Source organism: Callithrix jacchus, chromosome 10 (genome assembly GCF_049354715.1).
Source record: "Callithrix jacchus isolate 240 chromosome 10, calJac240_pri, whole genome shotgun sequence".
NCBI lineage: Eukaryota > Metazoa > Chordata > Mammalia > Primates > Cebidae > Callithrix > Callithrix jacchus.
Genome location: NC_133511.1, coordinates 100861290 through 100879329, shown reverse-complemented (window position 1 = coordinate 100879329; position 18040 = coordinate 100861290). Strand labels below are relative to the sequence as shown.

General features: G+C 43.9%; 1 protein-coding gene and 1 long non-coding RNA gene across 8 annotated transcripts in view; one reads left to right on the top strand and one right to left on the bottom strand.

Annotated features, from left to right (window-relative positions):
• Positions 1-2739: 2739 nt before the first annotated feature.
• Positions 2740-18040, top strand: part of PAMR1 (peptidase domain containing associated with muscle regeneration 1) — a 98753-nt gene continuing 83452 nt past the window's right edge. For 2 of the 3 annotated variants that reach the window (XM_035262355.3, XM_035262354.3), the window contains exon 1: positions 2740-2983. In XM_035262355.3, the coding sequence (XP_035118246.3) occupies positions 2911-2983 (73 nt within the window). In that variant the 5' untranslated portion in view covers positions 2740-2910. Of the gene's footprint in view, positions 2984-10891; positions 10990-18040 lie in introns of all 3 variants that reach the window. The other variant, XM_035262356.3, reaches the window with a different exon arrangement.
• The window catches only part of LOC128928978 (uncharacterized), a 97834-nt gene continuing 87938 nt past the window's right edge, over positions 8145-18040 (bottom strand). For 2 of the 5 annotated variants that reach the window (XR_013523377.1, XR_013523378.1), the window contains 3 exons: positions 16022-16116; positions 8787-14348; positions 8145-8683 (listed from right to left, as the gene is read on the bottom strand). This is a non-coding gene — a long non-coding RNA (uncharacterized LOC128928978). The remainder of the gene's footprint in view (positions 8684-8786; positions 14349-16021; positions 16117-18040) is intronic. The other 3 variants (XR_013523375.1, XR_013523380.1, XR_013523376.1) reach the window with 2 other exon arrangements.

The following is an 18040-nucleotide window of genomic DNA, read 5'->3' as shown; positions in this document are numbered from 1 at the left end:
GCTCTTACGGCTACAGTTATTTGGAAATGAAGTCACCTTTTTCCCACTGCCATCACCAAAGGACTTGTTGGCCAGCTACAAGGTGAACCTCCCTTCTTCTGACCTCTGCCCTCTACCTAGGTATATGCTGCCCTCTGGTATTCTGCTCCTGTTTAAGGCTACTCTTGGTGCTTATTTTAAACTGATTTCACCTCAGTATGGAAGCTGAGGGTAGGAACAAGACCCATACCACGGGATTTTCTTGGGGTCAGTCTCAGAACAGATAATAGATATAATAATTAATATTTATTTTGTCCTTAGTATGTGCTAGGCTCTGTGCTATGGGCCTTACATGCATAATCTTATCAAATTCTTCCAGGGATCTACAAAGTAGGTTTGATTATTATTTCCATTTTACAGATGAGAAAACTGAGATTCGGAGAGTTACTTAACTTGCTTAAGGTCACACAGCCAGAAAGTGGTGAATCAACAATTAGAACACAGGCCTGCTGAGTTCTTAATTCCAGTCATTTCACTGCAGCAGGCCCCCAGGGCTGGAGTTTAGAAATTCTTTCTAGTAGAATCAAGAATCCAGGGTGACTTCTTTTCCTGAGACTTAGCTTTGAGCCCAGCACCCCCTATTCCTAAACCAAGGCCTTCCAGGACCCCCCCGCCCCGCCACCACCAACATCTAGAGAATAAAATTAAATCACCCTGGTCACAATCTTATTATTTTCCTGTTCTCTGCCACAGGCGAATTACACATACATATTGTCTGTCCTCTTTAGCTAGCTTTGGTTATTCAGTTCTGTTTGTTCTATCTATCAATCTCTTTATCTCTCTCTCTCTCTATATATAGTCATATGCTGCTTAACAATTGGTATATATTCTGAGAAATGTATTGCTAGGCAATTTCATCATTGTGTGAACATCATAGAGGGTACTTACATAAACCTAGATGGTATAGCCTACTCATGACTACTTATATTTATCAAAGCTCTTATAAAATGCATTTCAGCGATATGTATTGCCTTGAATCCCTTGCTGGGGGGAAAGTATAAATATAAGTTATGATATACACATATACATACTCATTATTTCCTGGTGATACTGGCTAAATTCAATTCTTTCTCCTAGAAAGACCTCCCTACCTCCCTCCATGAATTGAAATTCTACCTCTTTCTCTCACTGTAAGTCAAGCTCTGGGAAGCCTTAACTGTATGTCAAGTCCCAGACTCTAGGAAGCCTTCCCACCAGCCCTGGCCCTGAATGATCATTTGCTTCTCCCAACCTTTGTTCTTAATCTGAGAGTGCTAACCAAGCATGGCCCCAAACCCCAGCTGTACATTAGGGCTTTGTGTGAGTCTTGCTCTGCCCCTTCTAGATAAGTGATCTTGAGCAAGTCACTTAATCTCTGAGTGATCTTGAGCAAGTCACTTAATCTCTGATTCTTCCTTTCTGTATCCATAAGATATGGGCAATACCACTTATTGTATCTTGTTACTGTAATAGTGTCTTAGTCTGATCTCATGCTGTTAATAAAGACATAGCTGAGACTGGGTAATTTATAAAGGAAAGAGTTTTAATTGATTCATGGTTCAGCATGACTGGGGAGGCTTCAGGAAACTTACAATCGTGGTGGAGGGGGAACCAAACATGTCATTCTTTACATGATGGTAGCAAAGAGAAGAGCTGAGCAACAGTGGGGAAAGCCCTTTATAAAACCATCAGATGTTGTGAGAACTCACTCACTATCACAAGAACAGCAGCATGGGGTAACTGTCTCCATGATTCAGTTATATCCACCTCGTCCTTCCCACAACACATGGGCATTATGGGAACCACAATTCAAGATGAGGTTTGGGTGGGGACGCAGCCAAGCCCTATCAAATGGTTAAGTATAATTCTGCATATTCAGCATCCTAAGAAGCTCTATAGCCGAGTGGCTAAGACTGCAGCCTGTGAACCTATGCTGCCTGGGTTCAAACTCTGGCTCTGCCCCTCACTAACTGTGTGTCCTTGGGCGAGTTACTGAATCCTCAGGCTAGGTTTGTTGTGAGGAGTAAACGAGTTAATACATGTAAGGTACATGCCACGTGGCACAGAGAAGTTTATCAAAAATGTCATCTATTATCTTATACAACATCTCTCTTCCTCACTTTGAGATGTCACTTGCTGTGTTGTACCTAAACTGAGCCCTCTTGGTAGAGGCAGAGAGGGTTCTTCTCCATCCCTGCCTGGCGTGTACTAGGAACAATTTATGTTGCTGAATTCACCATCATGGGGATCACAGAAAGAGGAAAACTTTTTTCAGTAGCCTATAGTTGCAAAAGATAAGGTTTCCAAACTGCCATCACCTGGAGCAAACAGAAGGGGAAGAAAAACGAGGGGCGTTGGGTGCGGAGCGAGGGAAGGCTCCCTTTCTCCTCCCATCACCAACTCCTTCTCCTCCCGCCAGGCTTTCAAGCGTGCAGTCAGAGCGGCCACAAAGAGCTCCCACCTCAACCTCCCGCAGCGAGACCTCCCGGCCTCACCTGAGCGAGGGAATGGCAGCCCTGTGAATCTCTGCTCCCGCCCAGGGTCCTGCGGTCCCTCCTCCCAGCACCCAATACAGGGAGCCCACCTGGACCTGGGCTGGTCTCCCTGCCCCGTAGCTTCCTTCGCAGCCGCCGTCCGCGGGTCTCCGGGCGCGGCCACACCTCCCGGGGCCCCGCAAGGGTTAAGGCAGCAGAGAAGAGAGGTTTGGGCTGACGTCGCTCTGGTTGAAGGTGGTTCCCCTCTGCTGAGGATGAGAGAGCTTGGCGAGCTGAAACCCGAGCTCCGGTTCTGCTGGGGCTCGGGGAGGTCCCTGTAAGAGCCGCCTGCCCCCGGGCCTCCCTGGGTCCCTCCTATCCCTCCCCAGCAGACGCTCGGGCACCAGCCGCGGCAAGGATGGAGCTGGGCTGCTGGACGCAGTTGGGGCTCACTTTTCTGCAGCTCCTTCTCATCTCGTCCTTGCCAAGAGGTACTGTGAGTAGCGTCGGGGACACCCTAAGAGGGAGCATTTTCCTCCTGGAGTCTGCCTGGGAGAAGGCCTGGGAGTCTCAGGAGGCGGGTGTGTGCGTTTGGGGTGGGGGTGGAGGGTTGGGGGGTGCTTTGCCAGTGATAATCTTGGGGACTTGGCTGGTGGTGCTGGAGCTCCTGTGACCCTCTCCTAAGACTGTGAGATTGTTTTGTCATCCCAAATCGTGGGACTGAACTGTCTCAGGAAAGGGGACCAGCTCCCATTTTTACTTGCTCTTTTTGTCATTTTAAAAGTACCAAATTGCCTTAGGGAATAATTCTGTCTGTGTTACCCACTCTGACTTGCAAAAGCGAAGTTTCCCTTGGCAAGGGATCCCTCAGAGGTGAGCAGGAAAGAATGAAGGGAGGAAAAGAGAGAAAGGAATAAAGAGCAGGGCTTGCTTGGTGTTTTCTGGTGAATCTTGCTTCATGAAATCTTAACCGCCACACTCCTTCAGAGCAGACCCAAGCGCAGGATTGACTCACTCAGCATATATAGACACACTTCCTTTCTGATGAGTGAGAAAGAAGAAAAAGCCAAGGTTAAAAGTGCAGATTGTTTCTGGGGATGCCCAGGGTTTGTTTTGCAAGATCTCTAGGTTGGTTTTCATATGTTATTTTCTAAGCCACAATCCCCAGGTCAAATGGGCTTTTGGGGACAAATAAGGCTGAGACATGGCATGGAGATCCAGCTAAGGGCAGAAGCGAGGGAATGGCAGTCTTGTCTTATAATAGCCCGCTTGCTGGCAGGGAGGGAAGTGGGAATGACATAGGAACATCTGTCCTTCTATGGCCCAGGGGGTAAGGTGAGACCTCATGAGGTGAGGACAGGCTGAGATGTACAGATATGACTAAACAGGGCACCTCTGAATAGGGGCTGGCTATGTGTGAGCCTTCACTGCTTCCCTTCTGTGCTGGCTACCTGTCACCCGAGCTCTACCTGAGAGCCGGGTACTCTGTCACTGCAAGTAGCTGGCAAGTGCCTGAGAATGAAGTAGGCCAGGTAAGGTGTGGCAAGGATGCTAAAGGCAGTAGCCTGTGTGGAAGGTAAACACACCTGTACACACATCCCTTCATAACCAACAAAAAGCTGAGATACACGAACCCCCCTGCCCTTCATTTTGGTCGATACTTTCCATCTGCTTAGAGCCTGCCTGCCCAGGTAGGATCTTCTTTAATGATTTACAATCAAGATGATGAGTGTTTCATTTGAATTTTGCTTCCATGGTGTCTGGAGCAGCCCAAAGACAGTGGTAAAGGAAGAAGGAGCCCTTCATAAGGACCGACAATCCATAAACCTAAACACTTGTCCAGGGGTAAGTAGGTGACTTTGCATTAAGACACCTCCCTACTTCATCTCTGCCTTTGGGCATGGTGTCGGTAGACCAACTCCAGAGGACCTGGTTCTCCGCGGAGTGCCAGGGCTCAGCAGATTTGATTTCTCCTGCTTATTTCAGTGTTCCCTGCTTCTTTTTTATAACATGGCAGGTGAGATGCTTCAAAGCCATAAAAGTTAAAAAATACCAAACACCCACACCAAAAAACCTAAACTGCCTCTTTTTCCTAGCCCAGAATCTGAAAAATCAATTTCTTTCTGACCCAAGAACATCTTTTACCTTTTGCTATGAAAAAGCTTCAGGGAGGATGCGTGTTTTGTTGGTAGCTAAACTGCTGCCTGAACCAGAGCGCAGCTTCGTGTGTTTAGCAAGGATATTTAGTTGTTGAATGTTTTACTCACATTTAGAGGGAAGACAGAGGAATAGCGTGAAGGAAAATATTTCTTCAAGTAGTGAGGGGAGTCCACTCCCTGCTGGGATTCTGTATCTGGCCCTGTCAAGAAAAGCCTGGAAGCATATTTCCTCTAATTAACTTTTCTAAAAATAGTATTTGCTGAAATGTAAACATCCACTGCGATGGTACGGGAGAGTGTTGTTGCTCACTGGCGTGTGACACATGTTGGGAGGATGAGAATCCAAACATGAGGCCAAGTGATAACACAACGTAAACAGAATGAGGGGAGAAACCCAGCTCAGCTGACTTCACCAAATTGCAGTAGCTCTGCCAGTGTGATTCTGCCGAAGAGGAAAACCTCATTTAAAATATGGGACTCTTGGGAATGAAACCTTAATCTGGAGAACTTCACAAGTGTTGCTTCCAACAGACATTAGCTTGTGGGGAATGAACATAAATGCAACCAGGGAAGATAATTTGAAGTGCAGATATTCAGTGGGCAGGAAAAGCCAGCTGAGAAAGGAATTGTGGAAAGAAAGCAAGGGACAAGGAGTGGCAAGAAAAATTAGATGTTAGATGACACTGGGATGTGTTGCCAGATCCCTAGGAGAAAGCTTGGAAAATTGGGCCTTCTTGGCAGAGGTGGATTTTTGCAAGGATCATGAAGAGGGTGTTCCCCTAATATATACTCTGAGAGCTCCTGGCATCCCCAACAGGAAAATAATTTAATGATGGGATCATGGATTTTGGGAGCTGAGAGTGACTTTAGAGATTATTTTAGGATGAGTCCCTCAATTCAGAGGACAAAGAGATTAAACATCAAGCAAACACAGTGAACATTTATAATATGTCCAGTCTTTGAGCCAAAGGCTTTATGTGCATTAATTCTCAGACCACCCTGAGATGGTATTGCTATTATTATCCGTGTTTTACAGATGAGATTCAGAGAGGTTCTATGATACACAGAGGTTTAAGGATACACAGGTATGTTTCCCCAAAAAATTAAACATAGAATTACCACTTGATCTAGCAATTCCGTTTCTGGGTGTATACACAAAAGAGAGCAGGGACTTGATTAGATGCTTTTACATCAATGTTCATAGCAGCATTATTTCCAACAGCTGAAGGGTGGAAACAACCCAAATGTCCATCGATGGATAAACAAGATGCAGCATATACCTATGATGGAATATTATTCAGCCCTAAAAATGAAGGATATTCTGATACATGCTATACCACAGATGAATCTTAAGACCTTATGCTAAGTGAAGGAAGCCAGACACAAAAAGACAAATGTCTGTGATTCCACTTATATGAGGTAACTAGAATAGTCACATTCATGTAGACAAAAGTAGGATGGTAATTGCCAGGGGCCAGAGAAGATGGAATGGGGAGTTATTATTCGGTGGGTACAGAGTTTCAATTTGGAATAGTGAAAAGTTCTGGAGATGGTCGGTGGTGATGGTTACACGTTAGTATGAATGAATGTACTTATGACACTGAACCATGCACTGAAAAATGATTTGAAAGGTAATTTTATGTTATATATATTTTCCACAATAAATAAATAAAAGACTGCATTGGCAGATTAGTGGAGCTCAGCATGAGCTCAGGCTGTCTACTTTCTGAACCCAAGTTTCCCTGTTACCTGGATGACTTACATTCACATATCCAGCATATGGACTGATTATGCTGATGGACACCTAATTTTGTCAAGGTTTCAGGACACATGTGAAGCAGGGGAGAGGGAGCCCTTGCTGTCTCCTGTTTCAGTGGCATTGTTGCTGCATCTTGGCTGGCTGTGGCCAAGAGGGAGACTATGCTGATGGTCCACAAACTGTCAGCCTTTGGAGCCAAAAGGCCTGCAGAAGTTATTTAGTAGGACACAGTGCTTCACAGTGTTTTGAACCTGAATGTCTTGAGACAGGCTGGATCCTCTCTAGGGTCTGTTGCCCCACCTCTCAACCCATATGTTTGATATCTGATAATCCCTACTAGCATTTGAAGTTTTGACTTCCATTTCTGAGAGGGATGGGACAGGAATGGGGAATGAGAGAGAGAAGGTGAAAGGCTGGATGCTGAATGGAAGAAAATAAGGGAGTCAAGCCTCTGAGGACTAACTGGTCAACAGGATTTTTCAGAGCATCCAGTACATCAGATGTTTATCAGTGTCTAACATATTTTAATCTGTACATTTCATGGAACGTAATCTCACCTCTCTCTGTGACCTCCAACTCTGGTAAAATGTTTTACTTTCATGAATACCCTTGAGTATAGTTTTTCATGGAATCTGAGGACAGGCTGGCTGTTATATATGGGTCAACAACCTGTGAATAAAGCACCTTAGACATGGGAGCCCAGAAGCAGAGGTGGCCTAGAGCATGCAAGTCCCTCAGGAGTAGGCAGAAGTCTTGAGGAGGGCTTCAGAATGCCACCGGCATGGGTTCGACTGAATCTTGTCCCCATCTGGGTTACATTGGCTAGACAGAAATGGCCAAGATAATGGTGCCTGGGACCTAATGACAGGTCTTAAGTCTGAAAATTATTTTCATCTGCCCACTGGGGCAGCCAGTCCTGATGCAAAAGAAAGCTTCTCTGCCTGCTTCCCCTGAGACCAGCTCTAGAGGCTGCAGTTGATTTGGGGTATAAGCAAATTGGGAAAAGTGCCATTTCCATGATAAATGAGGGAAAGTTGTGCCCCATTCCCCTATTATGAGGGAGGAGCTGTCATCCTCACTGTGAATATCTGAAAGTCACAAGAGCCCAGCCTCCCTCCCCTCTTATTTTAAAGGGGAGGGAAATGCAATGTTTACATTTTCCAGTTCCTGAATTCCAGGGCAGAGGACCTGGAGGCCAGCTGGAAAATTGAGAGCTACCAGATCAGTGACAGAAACTCTATTAGATTCCAAGCCTGATCTATGTTCAAGGAATTCTGTTTGTCAGTCATCACAAGACCTAGACCAGAGCTTTAGATTAAAATGAAGAGAAGTATGGCTGGGTGCAGTGGCTCATGCCTATAATCCAAGCAAAAGGAGAATTGAGTAGGCAGTAGCAGTCACACTGCTTCAGAGAGGCCAGGGTGGGTGGAGCATGCGGGTAAGAGATTGACAACAGACTGACCAACCAGCATGGTGAAACCCCATCTCTACTAAAAATACAAAAATTAGCTGGGTGTGGTGGTACATGCCTGTAGTACCAGTTACTTGGAGGCTGAGGCAGGAGAATCACTGGAACCTTGGATACAGAGGTGGCAGTGAGTCGAGATTGCGCCACTGCATCCCAGCCTGGTGACAGAGTGATACTCTGTCTCAAAAAAAAAAAAAAAAAAAAAAAGAAGTACAAAATGTAGGACACATCAAACTTCATACCTGTAAACAAAACCACTCAAGAAAGGCAGAGATCTGGAGTTGGCTGGAGATGTTTCATCTCTGAACCAGTGTGACTGCTACTCTACTCAACTCTACTGCTTTTTCTTGGTTGTAATTGTCTGTGAGACCGAGTCAGAGCCCACGTGGGTTGAGAATGGAGTAAGTAGGGGTTGCACATCAAGGCGTCTTTACCCTTGATGATAGAATCATCAATGGTGGAAACATCTTTCACAAGAGGCTTCCATTCTAGCATGCCTAAGGAAACAAATTCCAAGTTTGGTTACCCAAATAATTTATTGAGCTTGGGGTAAGTGCTAAGCACTCCCCTATATGCTTTATATATATTTACTTAATCCTCACAACAAACCTAAGAGGTAAGTACTATTATTGTTTGCCCCACTTCATACACAAAAGAGCTTAGGCAGAGGGATTCAGTACCTGTTTGGGTCATATAGCTGGATGTCTGTGTTTCTGAACCCAGTCTGACTCCATAGGCTGTGCCCTGAGACATGACACGACACCACTGCAGTTAGCAGTAGGTCCAACGGTGGCAGATCTGCTGGCTGTATTTTGGCCAAATGATCAAAAATCATGGTGTTAGTAAAGAAGTCTGATTATCCCTGGAACATCCCAAGTGTTCAGAGGGGCCTGTGTCAACGTGCTCACCTCTGTGGAGGTGGAGTGAATGCAGGAAGAGGACAGAGGCATCAGCAGCCCCAGTAGCACCACATGGAACCCAAGAGGAGCCATTCCCTAGAGAAAACGGGGGTTCCAGGCAGACCGAAAGTCCAACCAGTTTCTGGGATAGCTGTCCATGGTGCCATGTACCTCACTCTGAGTAGACATGGGAGGTGAGAATTTCTTTGTCCCGTGGTCACTTTTTATCATCCACATCACATGCCTGTTTGCAGAGGAACAGAGTTGAGAATGAGACCGTTTATTTCCACTGTGGCCCTAACATTGTGTCTGTCTGCTCCTTTATGGATGTGTTCTGTGTAAACTCTTAAGCCATGGGATGGGAGGAGCAGACCTGGAATGAATAAGGGGGAGCATTTTTCTACCTTCTTTTTTTTGCCAAAATATAGTTGATGAATATTGCAGGGGATAGAGACTCAATCCCTTTCCTCTAATCCTAAGATGGGTTTTAACCAATTCATCTCAACCTCAAATGAAGATCTGCTGTCTATACCAGTGTCCTAGATCTTATGTCAGCTATTTAAGAAAGTAGCCCCCTTGGCTGAGAAGCTTTGAAGACTACATTTCTGTCACTCTTCTGCCTCTGGTGTTGGATAAATGCCTTTATTCCTGAAGTCGGGTGTCTTTATTACCACCCTCTCTGAGGTTCTGGCTGTCTCAGAGGTTGAGTTAGTGGTTTGGCAGCAAGCATCCGTGTAAATAGAAGTCTGGTCAGTCAACTTGGTGATTGGAAAAGCAGGCTCTTGCTGTCAGAACAGAGTGAGCTAACTTTCAGCTAACTTTAGCTCAGGGGGAGACACAGCAGTTGTCCTCACGCACTGAATTTATGTTAAGTTAAAAAAAATTCCAGCTGGTTTAATGAAAAACCACTGGATGAAGAGGGGATGTTGGCTTGGTTTGCTTCAAATCAAATGAATTATTTGATGACTCCAAGAAACTACAGTGTCAATGGTTTTCAAATCCAGTTGCACTTCCATTTACTTTATAGGGTTCCTTTGGAGGTGATCAGTTAATTCTCTGATCACCTCAAGTTGTTTGACCACAGAGCCTCTTTTTGCCTTTTTCCCTTATGCCACGCAGTGGAATCAGTGCTCAATGGAATACAGTTTGGAAAACTCTGATCTCTTGCCCATAAGTCATAAGACATGGAAGAATATCTCACCATTAAAGAGGAAAGGGTAAGAAGGGAATTTGAAAGTCTAAGAAACATGGGTTTCCCTTTAGACTTTTGCATCCACCATGGGATCCCTCCTTAGAAGTTAATGAGAATGATGGAGAACACTTGAAATGTCCTAGGACAAGTTACCTGGGCTTAGCTTCTACCTGGTATCATCTACTCCTATAATTTTCAACCTACCTTTGCTAACTTGGATACCAGTGGAAGGGAGAACATGGCTGGTGGTAAGGAATCTTTGTTACAACACTTTTTGGTCTCGTTTTTTGCATCCCAGGGGGTTAACTCCCTGCTTCCCAATGGTGTTCAGCGTCCCTTTTGGGCAAGCCCTGATCCTCTAGCCAATCCCCTGGTAGAACAGAATGGATAAGTATCTCAAGCCCTTGCGGAAATGAGATACAAATTGCAATCAACAAAAATATTCACTAATGGAGCAAATGGATTCTTCTTTCTATACAATACTCTGAAAAGTCACAGCAAGAGAAAATTCTAATGTCAGTCTTGGTCACAAATAGCCTTTATGCTAGGAATCACACGTGTTCCCATGTCCATATTCATGTATTTATTCAATAATCCTTATCAAGCCCCTATCAGGTGCCAGGCGTGGTTATAGGTATTGGGGATATCAAGATGAATAGGACAAAATCCTTTTTCTGAAGGCTCTTGCAATCTACTTAGCCTGGCATTTCCCAAAATGGGTTTCAGGGAATGCTAATTGTGGGAGACATTCAGCAAAAATAAACAGAACCCAGGATGTTCTAATGAAATAAGTCGGGGGAATTTGGAGATTATAGAGCCTGCAGTAAAGAAAGCTATAATTCATTTTTACAATGAAACATTTCACAAAGTTGTTTGACTACAGAGCCCTTTTTTTTTTGTCTTTTTACCTTATACCATCCAGTGGAATTAGTGCTTTGTGGAATACAGTTTGGAAAAATCTGATCTCTTGCCTATAAGGCATACAACATGGAAGAGTATCTCACCGTCACAGAGGAAAGGGTAAGAAGGGACTTTGAAAGTCTAAGAATCATGGGCTTCTCTTCAGACTTTTGCTGAGGTATGGGTAGGAGGTCTGATGTCCTTGTCACTTAACATTTGCTGAGATGTTGAAAGGACCGTGGAGATGATGGCACATCCATGTTCCTATCTTGCCAGCACTAATTGGCTTGGGCTATGGAGAAACTCTTTTCCTGTATTCCAGTTGCTTGTGGTAATGTACTGGTCTGGGATCATTTGGCAAACTGAGGTGTGAATCTCATTTGTTAGCACTCCTGATGATGTGGCAGTTTGGGGGAGTGAGAAGAGCTGTGACTTGACTTCCCAGCTAGATGTGTCATGTCAGATACAATTATCCTTAGTTTACAGAGAATATTTGAGTATCCTTCTAATCCCTGGGACATCAAGTCTAGGGTCTAATCACTCCCCTTCTCCACCTCTTTTTTCCCCTCCATTACCTCTTTTTTTCCTTTTCCCTCCTCCCACAGAGTCTTTTTCAATCCCTTGCTATTATTTGTTTGAGCTGCCCCCTGCATTGTCACTATTTCTACCCGATTGATATTTTATTAGATTATCATTGACTACCAAACATTTGACCACAGTGTAAAATAAGAATTTTGGTCCAATTTGTGGTCACAATTACTCTTGTGTTTGCCCGTTCTGGTAGAGCTCAGTCACTGTGACCCTGATTTGCACAACCTGAAAGTGGTCTGTCTGTTTATACAGGGGCTTTATCCCATAGAGACAGCACATGGATTTGAGCTGTTCGTTGACTCCTTATTTGCTGTTTCTGAGACCTACTTTATTCCTGGCTTTGCTAAATATATTGTTCTTGTTGTCACGCAACATGGTTTTTCTCTTGGCCCTAGCGTTGTGTGCCTTCTCTTTCTGCCCAGACTTGTTTCAGATGATGACTGCAGCGACAATTAATGAGGAGTAAAACCAGCTGCTCCTTTAAAGGGCATCTTGCCTGGGTGCATTTTGGGAAGCTATGATCTTCTCATCCCCCACTGAATATGTATCAGATTCATCTTTGATATAGATTTCTTGAATGGATATAAGTTTACTCATGCATGCACACAGAATCATGAAAGTTTGCATATAAGGTGTATATTTGTGTGTGTATACGTATGTATGTGCACATGCATGGGGTATAAAGTACTGTGGTTTGAAATACTGATCAGGGTTTGAATCTTGTCATTTATGAACAGTTTTATTCAGCAAGTTACTTCCTCTCGCTGATGTGGCCTTATCACCTTTCAGTCTGTAGACTGAGGATAATTGTGTCTATATCATAGGAGGGCTGCAGGTATTAAGTGAGATAATCCATTTAACATACTTAACATAGTGCCTGGAAAAATGGGAATACTCGAGAAATTAAAGTCATCATATACTCTTCCCCTTCCTTCTTCTGCTATTCCTACACAAGTTTCACGAGGAATTGAGAACGAGCGATACTGGGTGTTTTCGTCTATAATTGGATGAAACTTATATGATCCTCTTGAGGCTCACTTTAGTCCAAAGTCCCATTCTATTCATCTGTGACTCTGTCCGAGAAAAAAAAAGAATCCCCAAAGACTTGGCATATATCTATCTGTTGATACTTGCTTTTTCTCCTTGGTTTTAATATGCACCCACCTTCCAGCCTTAGGAAAAATGCCTTTTAAATGCCGTGGCTTCATTTCTCTGTGTTTGAAATAGGGCTGGTGGTAGGTTCTTGTAGGCATGTGAGGGATAATATAGAATAGATGATTTGGGGTTAATGATGTTCCACTCCAAATACTGAGGCCCCTTTAAAAGTCTGCAGATGAGACGTTGCTTATGACCATCCACCAGTGGTGATTCAAGCTTAGAGCCAGCCAGGAATCCTCCGGCAAAAAGAAGTTTCCCTTCATCTTGTCCTAGCTTGCAGGGCTGGGGGAGGTAACTATAATAAGGACGAGCCTGCCTGAAGCTGTTGTCAGCTCAGGGCTTCGGGACCCATAGGACATGCCATTACAAATGCATCACCCTAGCTCAACGTTTTTCTACACTTGACATCTGTTGTTGGCCAGCTGCCTTTGGTAGACAGAAAATCTGGCTTCTGCTTCACATAGGGGAATCTGGATAGGAGGACAGTAACACTAATTCTGGAAGCTTTTGGCAAAGAGGTAGACAGTGGCAGATCAAGACCCCTGATGTAGTTCTAATGTACTCTGACTCAGAAAGAAGATTTTAGAATGTGCAAGACTAGGAACAGGTGGGATAGTTTGTAGAATTCCTGAGTCTGGGGAAAACAAGATTGGATTTTTAGGGTATAGTTTATATTTCATTGTTATTAATGTAGTCATTCTAGTGCTTTGATTGATATATTTGCTGAATTATATTGCCAAGGTTTATTTATTTATTTATTTACTTACTTTTGAGGCTTGATCTTGCTCTGTCACCCAGGCTGAAGTGCAGTGGCACAATCATGGCTCACTGCAGCCTTGACCTCCTGGGCTCAATTGACCCTCCCACCTCAGCATCCTGAGTAGCTGGGACCACAGATGTGTGCTACCATGACCAGCTAATTTGTAAACTTTTTGTGGAAACCAGGGGTGGTGATGGTGTCTTGCTATGTTGCCTAGGCTGGTCTCATACTCCTGATCTTAAGCCATTCCTACTTTGGCCTCCCAAAGCTTTAGGATTATAGGCATGAGCCATCACACCTGGCAGCCAAGTATTTTTAGATGCATTATTCAATTATTTTTTATGGTAACCGATGTAATAAAAATAAGACCCATTCAGCTCATATTCCAACATTTGAAATAACCCAGAAGCAGCTGTCCTTCGAGGATTTCCAGCACCACAGTTGTTGAGGATAATGGCAACTGGGGGCTCCTTCAAGCTCCTAGAGTTGGGTTTTGTTCCCTTTGGATATGGATGTGGAATTTCTGTTTTAAAGTAAAGCAGCAGGGGAAAGATAAATGGAAGACGGATTAGGGAAAAGAGACTAGGAAATGTAAAAGCAAGTGGGAGGAGCCCAGAATGCCGTGATATAAACATGAGCAGACTGCTTGAAAAGGCCATGTATGTGTGGGCCCTTGGAGGAGACATTACATCTCGCCTCCTTCGCTCCCTTGGCCATCTGTGTCTTTTTAAATTCTGCAGAGAATAATGGTTATGTCTGACAAATATGCATTTTTTCTTCCAAAACCCTTTATGCTCATTGTGTTTTCCAGCTACAGTGACATCAACAATCTTATCCCTGTGCTTCCATTTTTTTGAGGCTTTGGGGAAATGCTGTGGCAAGGTGTCTTGTCCATGGTTGTCCAGCAGCGTAAAGGAGGGGCAGGTTCCAGGGTCGTGGGTCTGGAGTATAGCTCAGAAGGTCAGAATCCCTTTAAAGATCATTAAGAAGGCAGGGTTATTATCCTTTATATTTAGACAAGTGGGAAGGGAGAACCAATGCGAAGTACAGCCTTACATGGACTGGAGGGAAGGAAGGTGCCTTTTTTTGGTAACACATTCTCTTGGAAATAGTAAAAGCAGCATTTATAGGGCTGTGATTCTCAAAGGAATATGCTTATTTGAAAGGCAGAGACATAGATACCACCGCCAGAGATTCTGAGGGAAGAGGTCTGGACTGTGGTCCATGAAAAAGACCATCCCAGGTAGTTTCAATACAGGTGGTCTGGGGAGTGTGTTGTAGATGATAGCATGGACTTCTGATGCACACAGACTGAATCCCTTCTCTGCCACTTACTGTGTAACCGTGATTAAGGTACTTAATCTTTCTGTGCCTTGGTTTCTTCATATATAAAATGCAAGACAGGAATGCAATTGTGAGAACTAAATGAAAAAGCACAGAGAAACACATGGAAAGCACTTGGCACGGTGCCTGGCTCAGAGCAAGTTCTCCATGTATGTTTATGGCTATTGTTGCCATTCAGAATTATGAATGACATACCTGAGAGCCAGAACAGCATGATGGTTAATGCTCTCTGACCTTGGAAACCGCCTACTTGGATTTGAATCCTGTCTCTGCTACTTACTACTTGTGAGTATTTAACCCCTCTGAACCTCAGTTTTCTCATCTATAAGATAGAGTTGTTCGCATGTACTCACTTATAAGTGGGTATTGAACAATGAGAACACATGGACATAGGGAGGGGAACATCACGCACTGGGGCCTGTTGAGGGGTAGAGGGGCTAGGGGAGGGATAGCAGGGGGTGAGGGGATTGGGGAGGGATAACATTAGGAGAAATTCCTGATGTAGATGACATCAGTGGTTTGTGGATGCAGCAAACCACTGTGGCATGTGTATACCTATGTAACAATCCTGCACGATCTGCACATATACCTTAGAACTTAAAGTATAATACAAAAATAAAATTAAAAAAAGATAGAGAGGCTAATTTTCCCTATGCTATAGGGTTATTGTAAGGATTAAATAAGTTGTTATGGATGAACAATCTAGAACCATGTCTGGTGTATAGAAAGTGCTATGAAGGTGTTTGCTATTATGATCTGAAACACGTTGTTCATCAACCATTTTCAGTAATTTTAGAGTATAACAACACCTCCCCTAAACTTTCCTTTGGTGTCTCTATTGGAAGTAGACCTCTTTTCTGAATAGATTACTGATACGTCTCAGAGCATGATTGTTGATCTTCAACATGATAGTAACACCAAATGCTTACTGAACACTGCTAGCCACTTTCCTTCTTAATTTTTTTGTTTTAGACAGGGTCTCACTCTGTCACCCAGGCTGCAGCTTCAACCTCCTTCTGAGTAGCTACAGGTTCATGGCCCTATGCCCAGCTAATTTTTGTATTTTTTAGAGACGGGGTCTTGCTATGCTGTCCAGGTTGGTGTGAAACTCCTGGGATCAAGAGATCCTCCAGCGTCAGCCTCCCAAATGCTGTAGTTACAGGCATGAACCACCATGCCTGGCCCAACCATTTTCCTGTTATTTGGTTTTGTATACTCTTTACAACCATGAAGAAGTACTATTATTACCCCCATTACACAGATGAGAAAACTAAGACACATAGAACTTTAGTGACTTACCCAAGGCCACTCAGAAACTGGCGGAGCTGGGATTCGAATTTGGGCAGCCTCGTTCCTAGGGGTTTCTACTTCACCAATGCTGCGTTGTTCTTCAACTGTGAAGTCAGAGGTGTGAACTCTCAAAAACCAATGTATTGTGTCGGAAAGAGCAAGGCTTTGGCCCCAAAAAGCTGAGTTCTGATCTTTCTTTTCACCTGAAAGCTGTGTGACCTGGGTCAGTTTATTTACCCTCTGTTTCCTTATCTGCTACACAAGAAAATAACTTACTTCAAAGGGTGGTTATGAGAATACAATGAGCTGGTATGTGTTAAGGGCTCATATATATCCTTAGTGGGTGCTGGGAGTAGAGGAAGGTGAACAAAAAGCCACAGTGTGAGATGGTGTGCTGAATAAAGGATGAGAAAGGAAAGAAAGCAACACATTCATTTTTTCTCCTCTACCCCTCCCCAGGGTACATGATCAAAAACCAGAATTCTAGCAAATCCATTGAAAGTTGTATCACTCCTGGTACTCAAAGGGGGGTGATGAAGGCCTTGACTCTCCAGCTGTCAATATATTGTTAACAGGAGGAGCTGTGAGAAGGAAGGGGAAGACTGAGGTCACCTACGTTGAGATCCAGCCAGGCTGGACCGAGGGTCACTTGGTGACAGGTTGACTCTCAAAAGCTCAGGGGGAGGGATATACTAACCAAGGGCCCCAGCAAGCAATCTGTCCCCTCTGACTCACAGTCTCATCATTCCTGCCCGGCCTTGTCAGTGTCATCAGCCCTATGGAGGCAGCGGTCAGATCCTCCAGCGGTTAGGAATGTTGTATGCTGCTTAGACATCAATACCAGGGATTCAGACAGCACTAGATGAGGGGGCAGTGAGTGGGGATGGGTGAGAGGCCCAAGCTGCCTAGTCGTATCTCTCTCTGATTCCCATGTCCTTTTTTCTCCCTCTGGTCTCAGAAGGTTTATAGAATGCAGACTGTAAAAATAAAACCTCAGTAGAAATTTTAATTAAATGTGGTTAGATGGGAGAGCTGTGGGGTTTTTGGTGGACTCAAAGGTAGGTTTTAACATCAAGGAAGAGGAGCAGACACATGACAAAAGTGTCTTTCTTTGCCACTGCCTGGGGTGGTCTTGGCCAGGGCCTTTAGTCTGACATCTGATGTTTCTATCTGGTATGGAACAGTCTGACCCTTGTGTTTGTACAGAATCCTCAGAGTCTTTTCAGGTTGACTTTAACAGCCCTCATGGCAATGTATTTTCTTAAAATATAATGTTGAAGGCATTGCACTTGGAGACTAGGGCTAAGAGTCACATTTGCTGCTCCTGTCCTGCATAGGTAAGCCCCTGCTGTGTGAGGGATTACATATTTCTCTGTTTGTCAGAAGTAGAAACAGACCAGTATTGGAAATCTGTAAGGCACATTGTCAGCCCTGTGAAGGGCTGTACAAGATGATGATGATGATGATGATGATGATGATGATGACAGCTTTCTTTCACTCACTCATTCATTCATTTGTTCACCAACTATATGAAAGCTGAACCTGTGCCAATTGGTCAGCATTTTTTTTTTCATTGCTTTGCTATGCTTGATGAAACAGGACCAAGAGGTTACATGTCTTAGGTTTGCTAAAGTGAAATCTGGAAGAAACAGGGCTGGAGATAATATAGCTAGACTTCCCACTCTAGGTAGGAGATTCCATGTCTGTAGCCATGGAAGTTGAGAGAAGTGTTTGGACTTATAATACCAAAATACTTTGCAGCTCTCTTAATTTTTTTAACCCTGATTTTAAAGAGGGGGTCGGGGAGCACTTACACACATAGGATCATTATGCAGTAATTTAAAATTTCTTGTAAAGACTATTCAATGCCAAGAGAAAATGTTCATGGTACAAGGAAAAAAAGCAGTTTCTAAAATAAAACATGTTACCAATTTTGAGAGGTGATAAGACTTTATGTTTACACATTCATGAATACCTACATGTGGTTGTATATGCCCAGTGAAAACACGGCTTGAAGGACAGACATCA